Source organism: Triticum aestivum, chromosome 5B, assembly GCF_018294505.1.
Source record: "Triticum aestivum cultivar Chinese Spring chromosome 5B, IWGSC CS RefSeq v2.1, whole genome shotgun sequence".
NCBI classification, from domain to species: domain Eukaryota; kingdom Viridiplantae; phylum Streptophyta; class Magnoliopsida; order Poales; family Poaceae; genus Triticum; species Triticum aestivum.
The window spans coordinates 38,068,172-38,084,034 of record NC_057807.1 but is presented as its reverse complement, the minus strand read 5'-3'; the positions used below and the strand labels follow the sequence as shown (position 1 = coordinate 38,084,034).

Here is a 15,863-nt window from a genome sequence, read left to right as displayed (position 1 = left end):
GGAAGGAGTTGGCGGCGGCGTCTTGCGAGGAGTCGGGAGGCCAAATCCTCGAGCCCTCTCTCGAGTGTTCTGAAGGCTGAAACCCGTGGGTAGAAGGGGATCGAAGGGAAATGGAGCGGTTTGGCCCATCTAACCCTCGCGTACCAAACGGGCTGTCTGGGCCTCGCGAGGATTCTAGGCCTAGCGGGGATAATCCCCACAAAACCCCTCCGACTCCCTTGTGCCAAACAAGGCCTTGAAGAAAACGAGAAACCACGCCGCTCGACGCCACCGCCTCTCCTCCACCGGGAGAGGGAGCGGGAGCGAGTGGAGAAACCACGCTCCGCCGGCCGCTCGCCGCCACCGCCTCTCCTCCACCAGTACCGGGTGCGGGAGCGAGCGGAGAAGCCACGTTCCGCCGGCCGCTCGTCGCCACCGCCTCTCATCTACCTGGAGCGGGAGCAAGCGGAGTTCCCGCCCCGCTGGTAAGATCCGCGCGCCTTCCTTCGTTCGTTTTGCTCCATCTCCCCACCTCTCTCGGCTTTTGGCTCTGGCTCGATCCCTAACCCTAACCCTAGCCCGCCTCCTCAAGCTCCTTCCCTTGGAGGTCCGTCGCCGTAGGTACGTAGTTGTTAGTCGAATCCCTTCGGTCCCGGAGATCCCAAGTTGGCTTGATGCTAGCTCCCGGAAGAAACCCAACTTTTCCCTCTCTAGCTAGCTACATCCTTGTCCATCACGCATGGGGATGGACGGCATTCCTTCCTTCTCCCCCCATTGGAGAAGCATATACAATTATTAATCGATTGATTAATTAAACACTAGTACATGCATTAGATTAGACCCAAAGTCCAGCACAGCAGAATCCCTAAATTTACTAGTCAAAGGGCCTTCTGGTTATATACAGTATCTATATACGTACCCTGACTACGCACAGCACACCACGGTGCAACTTAATTTAGTTTCATCATCATCATCAATATGGAACAAGGAAATTAGTTAATCTTGTCTCTTTCCGTTGCTTGCTTGTACTACTTCACCAAGGAATTTATTTACTTTCTCACTCTATATATAAAGAAACACTTTAATTTCATTGGTTGAATCCATTCTTTCTTTGTATATATCTGCATATATGTACATACGTACAGTTTTTTTTCTTAATCTGCTGCTTCAGCTGCTTAGTATACTATTTTATTTTACATGTTGAAATAATGCACTGGTCAAAGTATATATGTTGTGTCTTCGTACGCTGGTATTATTTCGCTAGCTAGGATTTTTCGCAGTTAATGTTCCAAAGCACTTTTTGGGTATATATATATAACATTGTAAAAACACATAAAGGCTGTTAGCTAGCAAATCCCAATCTCACCTAGTCACCTTGATTAGGCCCGAACGTATATCCATGCTTCAGTAAGTTCTTGGGTTACATCGGAGATTATATTAGGACCATGCAGCTTGGTCCAGAAACTCCCTCCTCTCTTTGCTCTGTTCTGGTGTCAGCAGTTTTCCTAGTCTTTGCATTTTTACGCTCTTTACCTTGCCGTATACTCAGCACATTTGTCTTTGCATTGGAGATTATATATATGTCAAATTTGTCTAGTGGCCCTTTCTTAGGACGGTTTGTGACCGTTTTCTTTGTTAGTTTGTGTGTAACCAGGCTGCTTTCTTTCCCTTTTTTCTATTTCTAACTGAACCAATTCTGGATGCTTTTTTCATGTTTGCCAGGACGGACAGTTGATACAGCCAGCTATGGATAATATCACTTCGATTCTAAAAGATGCTCAGGATCCGGATAACAACATAAGGCTAGCAGCAGAAGGCAAACTCATGCAGCTCCAAGAGCGTAATCGTCCCAACTTCCTCCTGTCCTTATCAGCAGAGCTCTCGAGTGAGGCAAGTCCACCTGAGTGCAGATACCTTGCTGGCATTATCCTGAGGAACTCTGTGGAAGGAAAGTATTCTGAAGATAACAGCCTCCTCATCGAACAATGGAACAACCTGGATCCCTGTATCAAATCCCAGATTAAGGAGTCATTGCTGATAACACTAGGATCTTCGGCTCCTCAGGCGAGGCATGCCTCATCACAGGTTATTGGCAGGCTTGCATATATTGAGACACCCTCCGAGAGATGGCAAGATCTCATTGGCAGATTACTGCGCAACATGGCCCAGCAGGGTGCATCTCCTACACTAAAGCAAGCAACTCTAGAGGCGCTGGAGTATGTGTTTGAGGAGGAAAACTTGAGGTTCGACAAGGACACAATTAATGGTGTTCTGGATGCCGTCATCCGGGCAATGAACCACCAGGCAGGGAAAAGTTCTCAAGTCCGGCTTGCAGCGGTCAAAGCTCTACGGAATGTTCTTACGTTTGCTAACTTCGCAAATGATGATGATTGCAGAAATCGTATAATGGCTGCAATCTGTGATGCAGCTAAACACGATGAAGCAGCGGAGATCAAGCATGCAGCATTCGTCTGCCTTACTGCAATCGCATCCAATTATATTATGGAGTTAGAACCTTACATGGAAACCACACTCAGCCGTACAACTGAAGCTTTGGGCTTGGAAGGAGGTGCGGAAACAGTTGCACTTGAATGTATCGAGTTCTGGAGTACTATTTGTGGAAAAGTGATTGAACTCAGAGAACGAAAAAAGCGTTTTGCTCATGCTTTCGCGAGCGCGGATTGTCACTTTACTGAGAAGCCCCTCTGTTCGCTTGTTCCACTTCTGCTACAAACTCTGTCGTTACACCAAGAAAGAGATGTTGATGAACTGAACATCTTCATGAGTGCTGTGGCATGCCTAGGCCTCGTCGCTAGAACTATCGGGGATGCAGTTGTCCCACTTGCAATGCAGTTTGTCGAGGGTAACATCAAAATGGCAGATTGGCGTAGTCGCAAGACAGCTATTTCTGTACTAGGCGTTATGCTTGAAGGGCCCTCTATTGAGAAACTCGCTCCCGTGGTCGGTTTGTTGATGGACGGGATGGAAGACCCACACATGGAGGTAAGAGGCACCGCTGCATGCACTCTGGGGCGGGTGTTTGAGCTTCGGCATTCTCCAGCTCTTGATAAAAGATTTTTCACAAATGAAGACTTTCCTCGCATCATGGCTGCGTTGTCGAAGGGTGGTAAAGATGTTCCAGAAGTGTCCAAGGAAGTCTGTGGAGCTATATATTTTCTTGCCCGAGGTTATAATGTGGCAATCTCATCTGAGGTGGACCATTCAAAAAAGCAAATCTCATCTGAGCTTTCACCTTTTCTTGGTGGTGTTATTGGTGCTCTCCTTTCTGCTTCAGAACTTGATAAGAAGACCCCTTTCGGGCTTCCAGCATCTGTGTCTGCTTATGGCGCATTGATTGAGGTTGTGAGAGTAAGCAACATAAGGGATTTGAATGCTGTACTAGCTATTATGGTTTTAATGCCTCGTATCATGAGAAGATTAAACACCGCGCTTGATGCCAAAGCAATTTCATCACATGACAAGACTAACAAGCATGATCTTCAGGCGTTGCTGTGTGACGTACTGCACGCCATAATCGAAAAACTGGGCAATTCACTTCACTCGGACAAGGTTAGGGAGTCTGCTCCGTTTATGCTGCTTCAGTTTTGCCGTGTCCTGACCTGCGACTGCTCTACTGCACGTGATAAAGCAGCGCTCACCATTGGTGCTCTCGCTCGTGCTGTCGGTCCAAAGTTTCTGGATTTCATGCCAATATTTGTGCAGTATTACAGTGTGAAGCTATTCTCCCCAATCTATTTAGAGGCGATTGGCACTATCTTTCATGCCTTGGGAGATGAAATCCTGCCATGCTGTGATCATATGATGGATGTTCTCTACGAAGGTCTCTCACAACCCGAGCTTAAACCTCGGATTTTTGCATGCTTTGGAGAGATTGATCTTGCTATCGGCAAGATTTTTGAGGAGAGGTACCTGAAGGCTGTTAGGAAAGAGCTGAAAGAAGCTGCTAACCCAAGATATTATGATGAGGATAAGGTTGATTACGGTAGCCAGCTTAGACAGGGAATATGCAAGGCGTACTCTGGCATATTGAGGGGTATAAAAGACCGAAAATCTGGGTTGAAGGTAGCAGCGGATCTAGTTGAGTTCATTGAAGCTGTCTCCGAGGACAAGAGCAGGTGCACATGATGTTCAATGCCTTCTTTTTGGTCAACTGTTCCATACGATTAACATGTCATCATTTTAATTAGTTACCTTGCTCTTGTTTCTTATATGGGCGACTGTCCCGTACAATTATTTGCACATGCCATCATTCTAATTAGTTGCCTAGCTTGCTCTTATTTCTTATATGGGTGGCTGCTCCATATGATTATTGGCACATGCCGCCATTCTAATTAGTTGCCTTGCTTTTGTTTTTTATATGGGTGACTGCTCCATAGGATTATTTGCACATGCCACCATTCTAATTAGTTGCCTTGCTCTTGATTCTTGTATGGGTGACTGCTCCATATGATTATTTGCGCATTACCATCATTTTAATTAATAGGGGACATAGCCCCTAATTGCTCTCCCATAGTGGTTACTCGGCAAGGGACTCTATAGTTGCCCTTCTACAACAAGTTAGACTTACAATGTCGAGCAAAGTAGATATTATGAGATAAAATGAGGAAAGGTTGGCAGACCAGGCAATTTAGTACTCCCTTTGTAAAGAAATATAATTACTTTTAACAGTGTGGAGCAAAGTAGATATTATTAGATAAAATGAAGAAGGTTGGCAGAGCAGGCAATTTAGTACTCCCTCTGTGAAGAAATATAAGAGCGTTTAGACCACTACTTTAGTGGTCTAAACGCTCTTATATTTCTTTACGGAAGAGTACTATACTAATAATCTGGAAAGAAGGAACCCTGTTCCTGTTTCTCCCAAATAGACTTTTAAAAGGTTGGCGGACCAGACTTTTAAATGTCATTTGCTGATATCAGCACTTTCTGTTATTAGTATAAAATAGCTAACTAAGCCGATCAATCAATAGAGAAAAATGCACGAGTTGAAACCAGAAAACTATGCGGTTTCAGTTCATTTTATAGTGAAACAGTAATGTTAAGACAAATATAGAGGTTGATATTCATTAATTTATTGCTCGTCCAAAGCACCTTGAAGCACACACTGCACTTTGAAATGTGTCCTCTAGCCAGGTGCATTTTTACTTGGCTGTGTTTTCTGGAGCATTCTTGTGTCAGGATTACAACAAGGAATGTCGCAAGTTTCAACATTATAATTTCCTCATAGTGATTCTACTTGTTAAATTTGTCGCCTGTGAGGAACTTTCACTCCCATGCAGTATTAGTCAAGTATTCCGCTCCATTGCATGGGGTCATCTCATCCAGTCAATAATCCATCCCTTTTATCTTGTCAACTTGCTACCTTTCATGTAGCTCAATAATCAGAATCTTTTTCTGGACTATTATTTTCGGTCTAGATGCAAAGGATCTTCAAAGAAGGGGGTTATTGACTGAAAGAAGAAATGCGTCTGTGGTAGAGTACTTGTAATGAGTAAGACTGTCATAAAAATTAGGTGGATACCTTGTTTTATTATAGAAGCTGAAATTCAGGAACTATTTACTTTGTGAAACAAAATGCACAATCTGCAAACAAAAGGAGTCCCTTTCTATCAGTTCCATGTTTTATAACAGTATATAGTTTCCTCTTGCTGCTGCTGCTGCTGCTGCTGATATGATTATGTTGTGCATCTTTGATTTCGTTGTTTCAGGGGTACAATGGTGACATACGCTGCAGTTGATGTGTTGGATCAGTTTGGTTTCACAGCGGAGTCATGGAAAAAGGGACTGGTTTCGGAATTATGGAGGTAGTAACATATATGAGGAGGAACTCGTTCTGCTTCTTTTTTGGCAAGTTGCCACAGATGCATGGAAGGACAGCAACATGTGTGTGGCGTTGCTAGTATGATGATATGGTGGCAATTGGATGAACAGCCAAACTGCAGCGTAAATATTTTTCCTGGTTTCATGAAAGTTCTGCCTGATTCTGTTTACTGTGTTTTTCTCCGCTAGTTTTTTTTTCAGTCTTTTATTTTTATGTTCTTTTCTTCTTTTACCTATTTCACTTTCGTACTCCTTCTCTACTTTTCTATGTTTGTTTGTTCATGAATATTTTATAAATATTCAGATAATTTATTCTCTATTCGTAAATTTGTTCGGCCATTTTTAAAAATCATGATTTTTAAATGAATTGCCCCGCAAAAAAAGATTTTCAAATGAATTATTTTAATCCATATTTTTCAAGACTTCTTTTGACCTTTTTAAAATAGAATTCATGAGTATTTTCTAATCTATAAAAATCTGGTAATTATTTTCTTTAGAAGAGGAGAACGCATACTATAAGTTGAGTTTGCGTCTTGAATTGCACACTCGGCGAGCAGATGATTTTCCCAGTCGGCGAAGGAAATAGTTGGCGAGCTAAATGGGCTGGTCATACAATAGCCCTTCAAGCATTATAGCGACAGTTCGCCATGGGCTTTGCGTCAAATTGGCGGCCTGACGCACAGAGAGGGAGCTGACTGGGCCGGCCTGCGTACTATCAAACAGTACTAGCCACTCGGGCTATCGACTACTGCTGCCAATAGAGCAGTACATGATTTAAAGAACTAACGATAGATGTGGAACCGGAATGGTTGTAGCGAAACTGAATTAGTTACTAGGTTGAACTTTTTTTAATCTATATTTTCAAGAAAGTGCCAACATTTATTGAATTCCTGAAGAAAAAAAAACCGGCTACGGGAATTTTTAAATATATAAAAATATTGAAAAGTGGAAACATTTCATGATAATTGGAACGAAAATTGAAACCGCGAACATTTTTGGACTTTATGAACAAAAACTTTAAAATGGAACATTTCATGAAATTCCAAACAATAGAAATCGCGAACATTTTTTAATATTCTTGAACATTTTCTGAAACATGAACATTTTTCAAGTTCTGACCAAAATTTGTAATCACGAAATGGGAACATATTTTTTGAAACTCCCAACAAAATTCAAAAGCAGGAACTTTTTTGGATCTATGAAAGAATTTAAATACGGGAACATTTTTTGAAATTCTGAACAAAATTTGAAAAACCGAACATTTGTTAAACTCCCGAACAAAATTTCAAAACCTGAACAATTTTTTAAAAAGTGAACATTTTTTGAATATGTGAATTTTTCTTGAAATCGGAAACATTTTTCGAAACAAAAGCCCAAAAATTGAAAACATAAACAATTTTCTTAAGCTCCGAACAAAATTTGAAAACATGAACAAAATTTTGAAAGTTGAACATTTTTCGAAAATATGAATATTTTTAGAAAATATGATCATTTTTTAAAAAAGAGAACTTTTTTGAAAATATGGACATTTTTGAAAAGGAAAAGAAAAAAAGAAAAAAAACAAAACAAAACAGAAAAAGAAAACGAAAAAGAAATGAAAATAAAAAACGGTTCAGGAACCTTCTAGAAGGTTCCCAAAACCGGAAAAAACCGGCTGGGAACATCAGAGAAGGTTGGCAAAACCGATATCTGTGCAACGTTAAACGGGCCGGCCCAACCCCGAAGGTTCGCTCGCTCGCTTCTGCGAAACAGCGACAATTTGCCGCAGCGTGCGGCGAATAGGATTTTCCGATTTTAAACTCCTATTTAACGCTCTGTGTCAAACTGTCAGGCGAAACAATCATGCGCCAGCAATGGCCCGCCCACTTTACCACAATGACCAACGCGTTAGGCGATTCCTATTTGGCGCTTAAGCGCCCATTCGCAAACGGGCGCCTGCAGGCGCGGCTTGTTGGGCTCGGCCCAGTTTGGGCTATTCCTTTTTCTGGTAAAAAAGAAAAAATGACCACGCTGTAAAGGATTTGAACCTGCGACCTCCTCCTCGAGGGCTTGCTGCTGTAACCACCACGGCAACAAGGGCAGTTGTGCTAACCATCTAACTATTCTACTTTTATTCGATCCTTTTTCCTTTTTCCTTTTTCCGTTTCCGTTTTTCCTTTTTTGGTTTCTGTTTTTTCTTTTTCTTCTGTTTCCTTGACCGATGAATTGTCTCCAAGCATGTGAACTTTTTTGAATTCGTTGAACCATTTTTTCAAATCGATGAACTTGTAACGTTCCCAGACGGTGCACCGGCCGAAGCTTCGGCCGGTCGCACGCCTCATCACGCGCCCAGCGCGAACGTAGTGGGCCGCTCCTCTTTTTTTTGGGCCCATGTAATCATCCTTCCTCCTCCCGATCTAATCTCTCCTTTTTCACCTCAATGCCGCGAGCTCACCCTCCGTTCGCCGCTGCCAAGCTGAGGCCTCCACCGCCGCCTCCCCACGCTCCGTCCTCACCCCCCCCCCCCCACCCCGCTCCTCCGCCGACAACGATGCTGCGTTTTTGCTGCAACTGGTCTTGAGGAACCTAGCACCGACGCTCGATTTTGTTGCAACCAGGACGACGCAAGCGTCGCCGGCGGTGATGGCGCCTGTCTTTTTGCTACAACCAGATGTTTTCAAGTGTAAAATGTTGCAACCGGCGAAAACAAAAGCTGGAACGGCCATTCACGTTTGCTGGAAGCGTTTTTCGATTTTGCTTCAACCGCCTACCGGAGCTCCTGACACCCTCGCCGACGACACCGTAAAATGTTACAACCGACCAAACAAAAGCTGGAACGGGTGTTCAATTTTGCTGGAAGCATTTGTCGATTTTGCTTCAACCAACCTGGGCGCATCACGGGTTCCACCGGATGTTCAACTCTGATTTTGTTGCAACCGGCAACCTGCAAAGCTTCCACCGGTGAATTTTTTTGCTTCAATGGCGACAGATGGAAGTGGTGACCAGGGATACAGCGTCGATGCGAGCGGCATGCACCTGGCGGCGAGGGTCGGCGAAGGGCGCCTGGGCGCGCACCTGGTGTTGCAACCATGGGGGCGACGAGGTGCAACCGTTGTTGGCCGGTGCTACATAGGCGTGATGTCGAAGCGGCGACCCGCCATGGCGAGGAGCTGCAAAGAACACGACGGACGGCGATAAGGGATGCGAACGGCGGCGATGAGGTTGCAAGCGCAGCGCGGGGAGGCTAGTGGTGCGGCTCGTGTGCGGGGGCGGCGCTCTCCTTCCTTCTCCTTTTCCCCGTGCGGGAGGTTGACGATGGGTGCTGGAGAAGACGGGAGAGAGAGATCTAACGGTTGCGCGTGTAGATCGAACGGATCTGGCCAGACCGGCCGAAACTTTCGGCCGGTGCGCCGGCGGGGAGTGCTGCCCTTTCATAATTCATGAACTTTTTTTGAATTTCGATGAACTTTTTCCAAATTGGATGAACTGTTTTTTCGATTTTGATGAACTATTTTCAATTTCGATGAACTTTTTTCAGAATCTATGAACCTTTTTTAAATCTGATGAACTTTGTTCAATATCAATGAACGTTTTCCAAAAGTCGATGAACCTTTTTGAAAGAGATAAACTTTTTTCAAATGCATGAACTTTTTCTTTACATTTGTAAACTTGTTTTTATTTCGTAAGAAATAGGAAAACTGGGTGGTTTTTCAGCAAAAAAAAAGGAAAAATAAAACTGGCTCCTAGCGAGCGTCCGAGCCAGCGACGGATCTAGCGATGGAATTCGTTTCCCCGAGCGATCGAGCGAGTGCGCTCGTGGGCCGGCCCATGGTAGCGACAGTGCGAGCGCCAGCTCCTTAGCAGGCGCCTGCAGCGGGACTCCCAACGCGTTATGGGACACTTCTAGAACCGTTTTTAATGGGTTTCCAGTTTCTTTTGGTTTTCTTCGGTTTTTCTGTTTCCAGTTTTTTTGCGTTTCTGTTTCTTTTTATTTATTTTCCCGTTTCTTTTTCGTTATTACCTTTTCTTTTTTCATTTTTTCAATTTCTTAATTTTTTGTGACATTGAAAAATGTTTAGAAATTACAAAAAAATGTTCAAAATTTCTAAAAATGTTCACATTTCAAATTTTATACATAAATTAAAAAATGTGAGCATCTTAAAAAATTGTTTGAGTTTTTCAGAAAGTGTTCGTGTTTTTTAAGAATTCTTTTGATTTCCAATTTTGTTCAAAAATCCAAAAAATGTTTGCATTTTCAAAAATTGTTCAGTTTTTAAAAACAATCGTGCAATTAGAAAAACTCATACTCTGTCATAAAATGTTTCTGTTTAATACTTACTCACAAACTCAACACGCAATAAAAATTAGAAATTGGCAGATTTTCTGTAAAATGTGAACATTTTTCGAAAATGGGAAATATTTTTTGTAAAAAAAACTTTTAAAAATACCAAAAAAAGTAAAAGTGGGAAAAAGAAATCAAATGTTTCAACATTGTTTAGTAAATTGAAACAATATTCTCGCGTAAAAAGCGAACATTTTCTGAAAGTCTGAACAAATTTTGAAAGTAGATACATTTTTTACAAATTATAACAACTTCTGAAGTGTCAACCATTTGTTGATTTTTTAAAGAGAGAAGAAGAAAAGAAACTGGAAAGAAAAAGACAAACCAATTAAGAAACAAACTGAAAAAATGTATTTGAAAATTCAAAACAATATTTTAGATATGTACTTGTGATCATTGTTTCCTAGTTAGACATTGAAGCCCCGCACCTTGTGTGCCCAGCTACGAGCCCTCAATAGTTGGAGGTGCAGGGTTTGATCCATGGCACCAACGAATTCGATTTCGGGAGCTCTTATAGGGCGCCTTTGGCACTGGCTGAGCATCTTGGCGCCAATATGCCCCTGATAGTAGGCTGGTTCAAGAAGAAGGCCAGCGTTCGGTTGGTTTCCTTGGTCACTCTAATGAGTTGATCAATTACGGTTGACCAGTTGAATGGTCAATCGTGAGTTCAAAAATATATACAGATTTGAAAAAAATCTCAAACTTTTAAAAAGTTCATGAATTGGAAAAAAGAGTTCATCAATTTTTAAAAGGTTAATGGAATTTTAAATAAAAATCATATAATTTGAAAAAAATTCATCTACTTGTTTTAAAAAATACCAAAAATGAAAGAAGTTCATTGTATTGGATAAAACTGATCAATTTGAAAAAGTTCACACATTTAAGATAATTAAAAAAACAAGGAAACAAAAAAAACTTAGAAAACATAGGGGCATTTCCTATACGTAGAAAACATAAAAAAAGGAGTATGCACAAGCGTCAAGATAGACATATGTTGAACCCTGTCGCCCGAAGTTCTTCACTTTTTTTGAAGTTTATATAGAAAAAAACCGTAAATGGGTCAGCCCAGATCTGAGGGATTTGGGGGGGGGGGGGGGGGGGGGGGGGGGTTGCACCGGTTTGTACAATGAAAGACATCCGGCGCTTAAGGCGACATCTAGGATTTTCCTTCGTTTTCACGAGAGCTAGGTCTTGCTTATACGGAGACGGTAGCTTCTCCCGCTGAAGGACTTCTTACCTTGCGTAGCAAATGGGCCCGCCTATTTATTGATTTTCCGGATAGCTGCCACGCGAAGTTCGCTCGCGACCGATCGAACGCTTCGCGTGTTCAGATCTGTTTTCCCTCTCTTTTGTTTTTTTGTTTCTTTTTCATTTTTATGTTTGTTTTTGTTTTTCACCTTATTTTTCTTTTTTTATGGTTTTCTCTGTTCTCTTTGTTTTTTCAATGCTTTCCTTCGGTTTTTCCTCGGTTTCACCATTTCTTTTTCTTTTGTTTCTTCATTTTGATCTGTTTCTTTCTTCATTCTATTTTTGTTTTCTTTGTTTATTTCTCAGTTCTATCGGTTTCATTCTTTTTGCCAGGTTTCTTCACTTTTTGATTTCTTTTCTTTTCCTTTCTTCTTTTTGTTTTCGTTTCTACTGGCTTTCTTCATTTCCTTTTTTTCCGCCGTTCTTTCATCGGCTTCTCTTTTGTTCAACATCTGTTAATTTTTTCAGTACACATTCAACATTTTTCTTAAACATCATAAACATTTTATGTATACACGTTAAATTTTTTCAAATAATTTTTTAATACTTTTTGAAACTTATTTTTTATCTCGAATTTGTTTTCCATACACGCAATAAATTATACATTTTTCAATACATATTTAACAATTTTAAAGTGTTTGATTAACATTTTTCATTATATGGTCCATTTTTATATACACATTTAACATTTTGAAAGCTTGATTAACATTTTCTAAATACAAGATTAACATTTCTTAATGCATGGTCCACATTGTTTCTATACACATTTAACATTTTTTTCATTTGCTGGATCAACATTTTTCGAATGCTTGCTTACCATTTTCTAAACACTTGTTTAAATTTTTTTCTATTCAAATTCTTGATTAATATTTTTAGGAAATACATTATCAACCTTTTCACATGCATTATATTTTCGTTTATACATTTTTTTATATATGAGAAACACTTTTTATATACATGTTTAACATTTTTTAAATGATTGCATAACAGTTTCTCTAGTGTTTTTTATATTATTACTTTTGTAATATATTTATTTAGGATATTTTGAGGTATAATATGAAGTAAAAAAGAAAAGAAACGTGAAATAAAAAGACGTGGTTGTGGCTCCCGCGCGCCTGGGCCTGCTGATATTGCACTCGGCTTCACGCGAGAGTCTCGTACGTCTCGCCTGAAGCGGGACATAGGGGCACCATCGACTCACAGGTGAATTGACAATCCTAAAAAGATTAAGGCATTTTGGAGGCCGAGCTCCATGTAGTCCTTTATTTTGAAAAACTCAAAATTCATAAATTTCAGTTTCCAAAAATTCTGAAAAAAATACACATGTATACAAGTATGTAAAGTGTATGTGTGAAATTTTTTAGGATGGAATACCTTGAATTACGAGCTGCACAAAACAAATAAAATCATGGACTTTGAAGATGAACATTACATATGCTAAAAAGCCCTAGATTTGTCTTTTTGGTGTAGCTCATATTTTAATGTATTTTGACCTGAAAATTTGCACACAGGTACATTATGTATCTAGGTATATGTGTATTTATTTTCGGAATTTTTTGAAACTGAAAAGTTTCAATTTTGAAGTTTTCAAATAAAGGCCTCGATGGAGCTCGGTCACCGTTTGGCATTTTCATCCTAAAAACCGCTTCTCCATCCATTAATTTCCCGTATCACCGATGCATTGCGCCCTCCAGTATTTTCAGCAATATCATTGATCACTGAGAAGCCGTCAGAGGAGACGAGGATACGCCTAATCAGAAGATCATCGGCTTACGCCAAAGCCTCGTTGCATGCTAATGATTCCAATTTTGACACGTCCATGATTATAGTAAAGGTGATTGAGGATGATCCTAGATGGTTGTGGCACACCGCAACAATAGCTCCACGCTCTCCTCTACTTTCAACAGCACCATCCACATTGATTTTAGCTGTACCAACAGGGGCGCTCGTGCTCTTCAATTAAGTCGACCCATTATGCCTCCCTTTAGTGGGGACCAGTGGGCAGTGCATGTGTGTCATTTTGCGTGCCATTTGTCACGACCTGAGAGGTTTTCTTTTCAGATTCGTTTTTGTAAAATATTTTATCTCTTGAACCGTGCGTCTAAATCGCAAACCTTTTTCACCGTCGGATTTCTCTCGACGAGACCTTCGAAATTGGATCCCATGTTAATAGGTTGATTATCTTTTCCACAAAAAAACCAAAAAACTAAGAATCTAAAAATAACAAAACCGAAAAGACACAAAACTAGAAAAATAAGAAAACCAAAACCCAAGAAAAAAAGACCGAAACTATGAAAAAAGAGGAATACAGAAGCACAGTTGTGCCTTTTCACTTTTTTGGGGAAGCAAAATTGTGTTTTTTCATATTTTTTTTTGAGGGAAGCACCATTGTGCTTCTGGAGGAAGCACAACTATACTTGTCGTAGAAGCACGGGTTGTCCTTTTCTTTGTCGAAGCACATTTGTTGTGGATGACTACCGCCGCTGGCCAACAAAACTCTCCTGCTAAAAAAAATCTTGAACTCGAGAGGAGTCCTCACAAAGCATAGACACTGCAAACGCCTTAGATTACAAGACAAACACAAAACAACACCCATTTTATTGAAATCTTCTTCATCAATCATGCACAAACGCAGCAGGTTACAACATACACACAGGAAGGGAGGGATTAGATTAGGATGAGCTTGGGATTAGATGGGGATGGCCCTGGAGACGCGCGGGTAGACGACCCTGGAGGGGTGTCCCATGATGCGGCGGCCCTTGCGGTGGCGGAACAGGTACACCGCCGCGCCCACCGGCCACTCTATGACGCCGCGTCACCACGAACGCCAGGAACCCCAGCGTGGGCCCAATGAACTTGCACCGGCACGGGTTCTCCCTGGTCCCGCACTGCACGCACGCCGGCACAAACGCCATGGCTAACCTAGCAAGCTCCTTGCCGAATCCGAGTTCTCTGTTTCAAGTTATGGTGGACGAATGCTCTGGCTGTTGGTGATGGAGGAGGCCTCGCGCCGGCAGGCCAGTATATAGAGGCTTTGCGCCGGGGACGCGTGGAGCTGTACGGGTAGCGGTGGTTATCCAAGTGGTTGACGGCACACTTGCACGGGGGAAGCGCAGAACCAGCACATATCCCCAGCTCGGACGTGTCTCTGTTTGGCCTTGGAGTTTTCTAGTGCTTTGCCTCACGTATGGGATCGGGTCAGTGTGCAAACAAGGCCAAGAGTTCAGTTTTCTTTAGCCCACGGTGTGGTGCTTCTATTCGGGTTGGAGTGAGAAATGCTCTGCAAATCCATAGGGAAGCTCTTGCTGAAAAGTATATTGGTCTCCCAACGGCTGCAGGTAGACTAATTGAACAAAACTTTGAACATATTTGTGAGCAGTCAAGATCAAGGGTACAAGGTTACTATGAGAAATTGCTATCATGTGCGGCGAAGGAAGTTCTTAAATCAGTGATTCAAGCTCTGCCGGCCTACTCTATGAGCTGTTTCAAGTTCACAAAAGGTTTGTGCAAAAAAGTTACGACAATTATGTCCAAGTTTTGGTGGGCTGGGTCACTTGATAAGAGAGGAATGCACTGGCAATCATGGGACAAGATGGCTGTCTCGAAGTCTAAAAGGGGGCTTGGTTTTCCGTGATCTGCAAGTGTTTAAGGATGCAATGTTAGCTAAACAAGCATGGCGTCTGTTGGAAAATCCGGAGAGTTTATGTGCTCGTGTGTTGAGAGGATGGTATTATCCAGACGGTAACTTCCTACAAGCGGGTTGCCCTGCCAATGCATCAGCTACTCGGCGAGCAATCATTACGGACAGGGAAGCGCTTAAGGGTGGTCTCATTCGTCGTATCGGTGATGGTATGACGACGGAGGTGTGGCATGACAATTGGATACAAGGAACTCCCAGTTTACGACCAGTCTGCAGATTGTCTGATGATTACGTACATCTTGTTGTGGACCTATTAGATGAAGTAGGGGAGTGGAATGAGGAGCTCGTCAGCAAGCTGTTCATTGCCCCTGACGTTTGTGCAATCTTAAACATGCCGAGGCCAAGAGCATCTTCAGATGACTTTTGGGCCTGGGGTTTTGAAAGGTCGGGTAGATTTACTGTTCGTTCAGCGTACCGAATACTTATGGACAGAAATGGTACTGCACTGGACCGGACCGTGTTGGAAATATGCCATAGAGGCAATAATAAAATGGTTATTACTATATTTCCTTGTTCATGATAATTGTCTATTGTTCATGCTATAATTGTGTTATCCGAAAATCGTAATACATGTGTGAATACATAGACCACAACATGTCCCTAGTGAGCCTCTAGTTGACTAGCTTGTTGATCAATAGATGGTTACAGTTTCTTAACCATGGACATAGGATGTCATTGATAACGGGATCACATCATTAGGATAATGATGTGATGGACAAGACCCAATCCTAAGCATAGCACAAGATCGTGTAGTTCGTCTGCTAAAGCTTTTCTAAT

The 15,863-nt window shown here is 41.8% G+C and overlaps 1 protein-coding gene and 1 pseudogene across 1 annotated transcript; one reads left to right on the top strand and one right to left on the bottom strand.

Annotated features, from left to right (window-relative positions):
- Window positions 1-252: 252 nt before the first annotated feature.
- On the top strand, window positions 253-5,987 carry LOC123115557 (importin subunit beta-1). The gene is made up of 3 exons (XM_044536689.1): window positions 253-464; window positions 1,702-4,115; window positions 5,706-5,987. The coding sequence occupies exons 2-3, from the start codon at window positions 1,726-1,728 to the stop codon at window positions 5,803-5,805; spliced, it is 2,490 nt and encodes an 829-aa protein (XP_044392624.1). The 5' UTR covers window positions 253-464; window positions 1,702-1,725; the 3' UTR covers window positions 5,806-5,987.
- Window positions 5,988-14,026: 8,039 nt separating this feature from the next.
- Window positions 14,027-14,353, bottom strand: LOC123115556 (uncharacterized; annotated as a pseudogene).
- Window positions 14,354-15,863: the final 1,510 nt, after the last annotated feature.

Bases quoted from the DNA above. Each gene is read 5' to 3' on its own strand.
- LOC123115557 (XM_044536689.1), top strand. From the start codon at position 1,726: ATGGATAATATCACTTCGATTCTAAAAGATGCTCAGGATCCGGATAAC. The intron at 4,116-5,705 runs GTGCACATGATG...TCGTTGTTTCAG, and splicing joins GTCTCCGAGGACAAGAGCAG to GGGTACAATGGTGACATACG.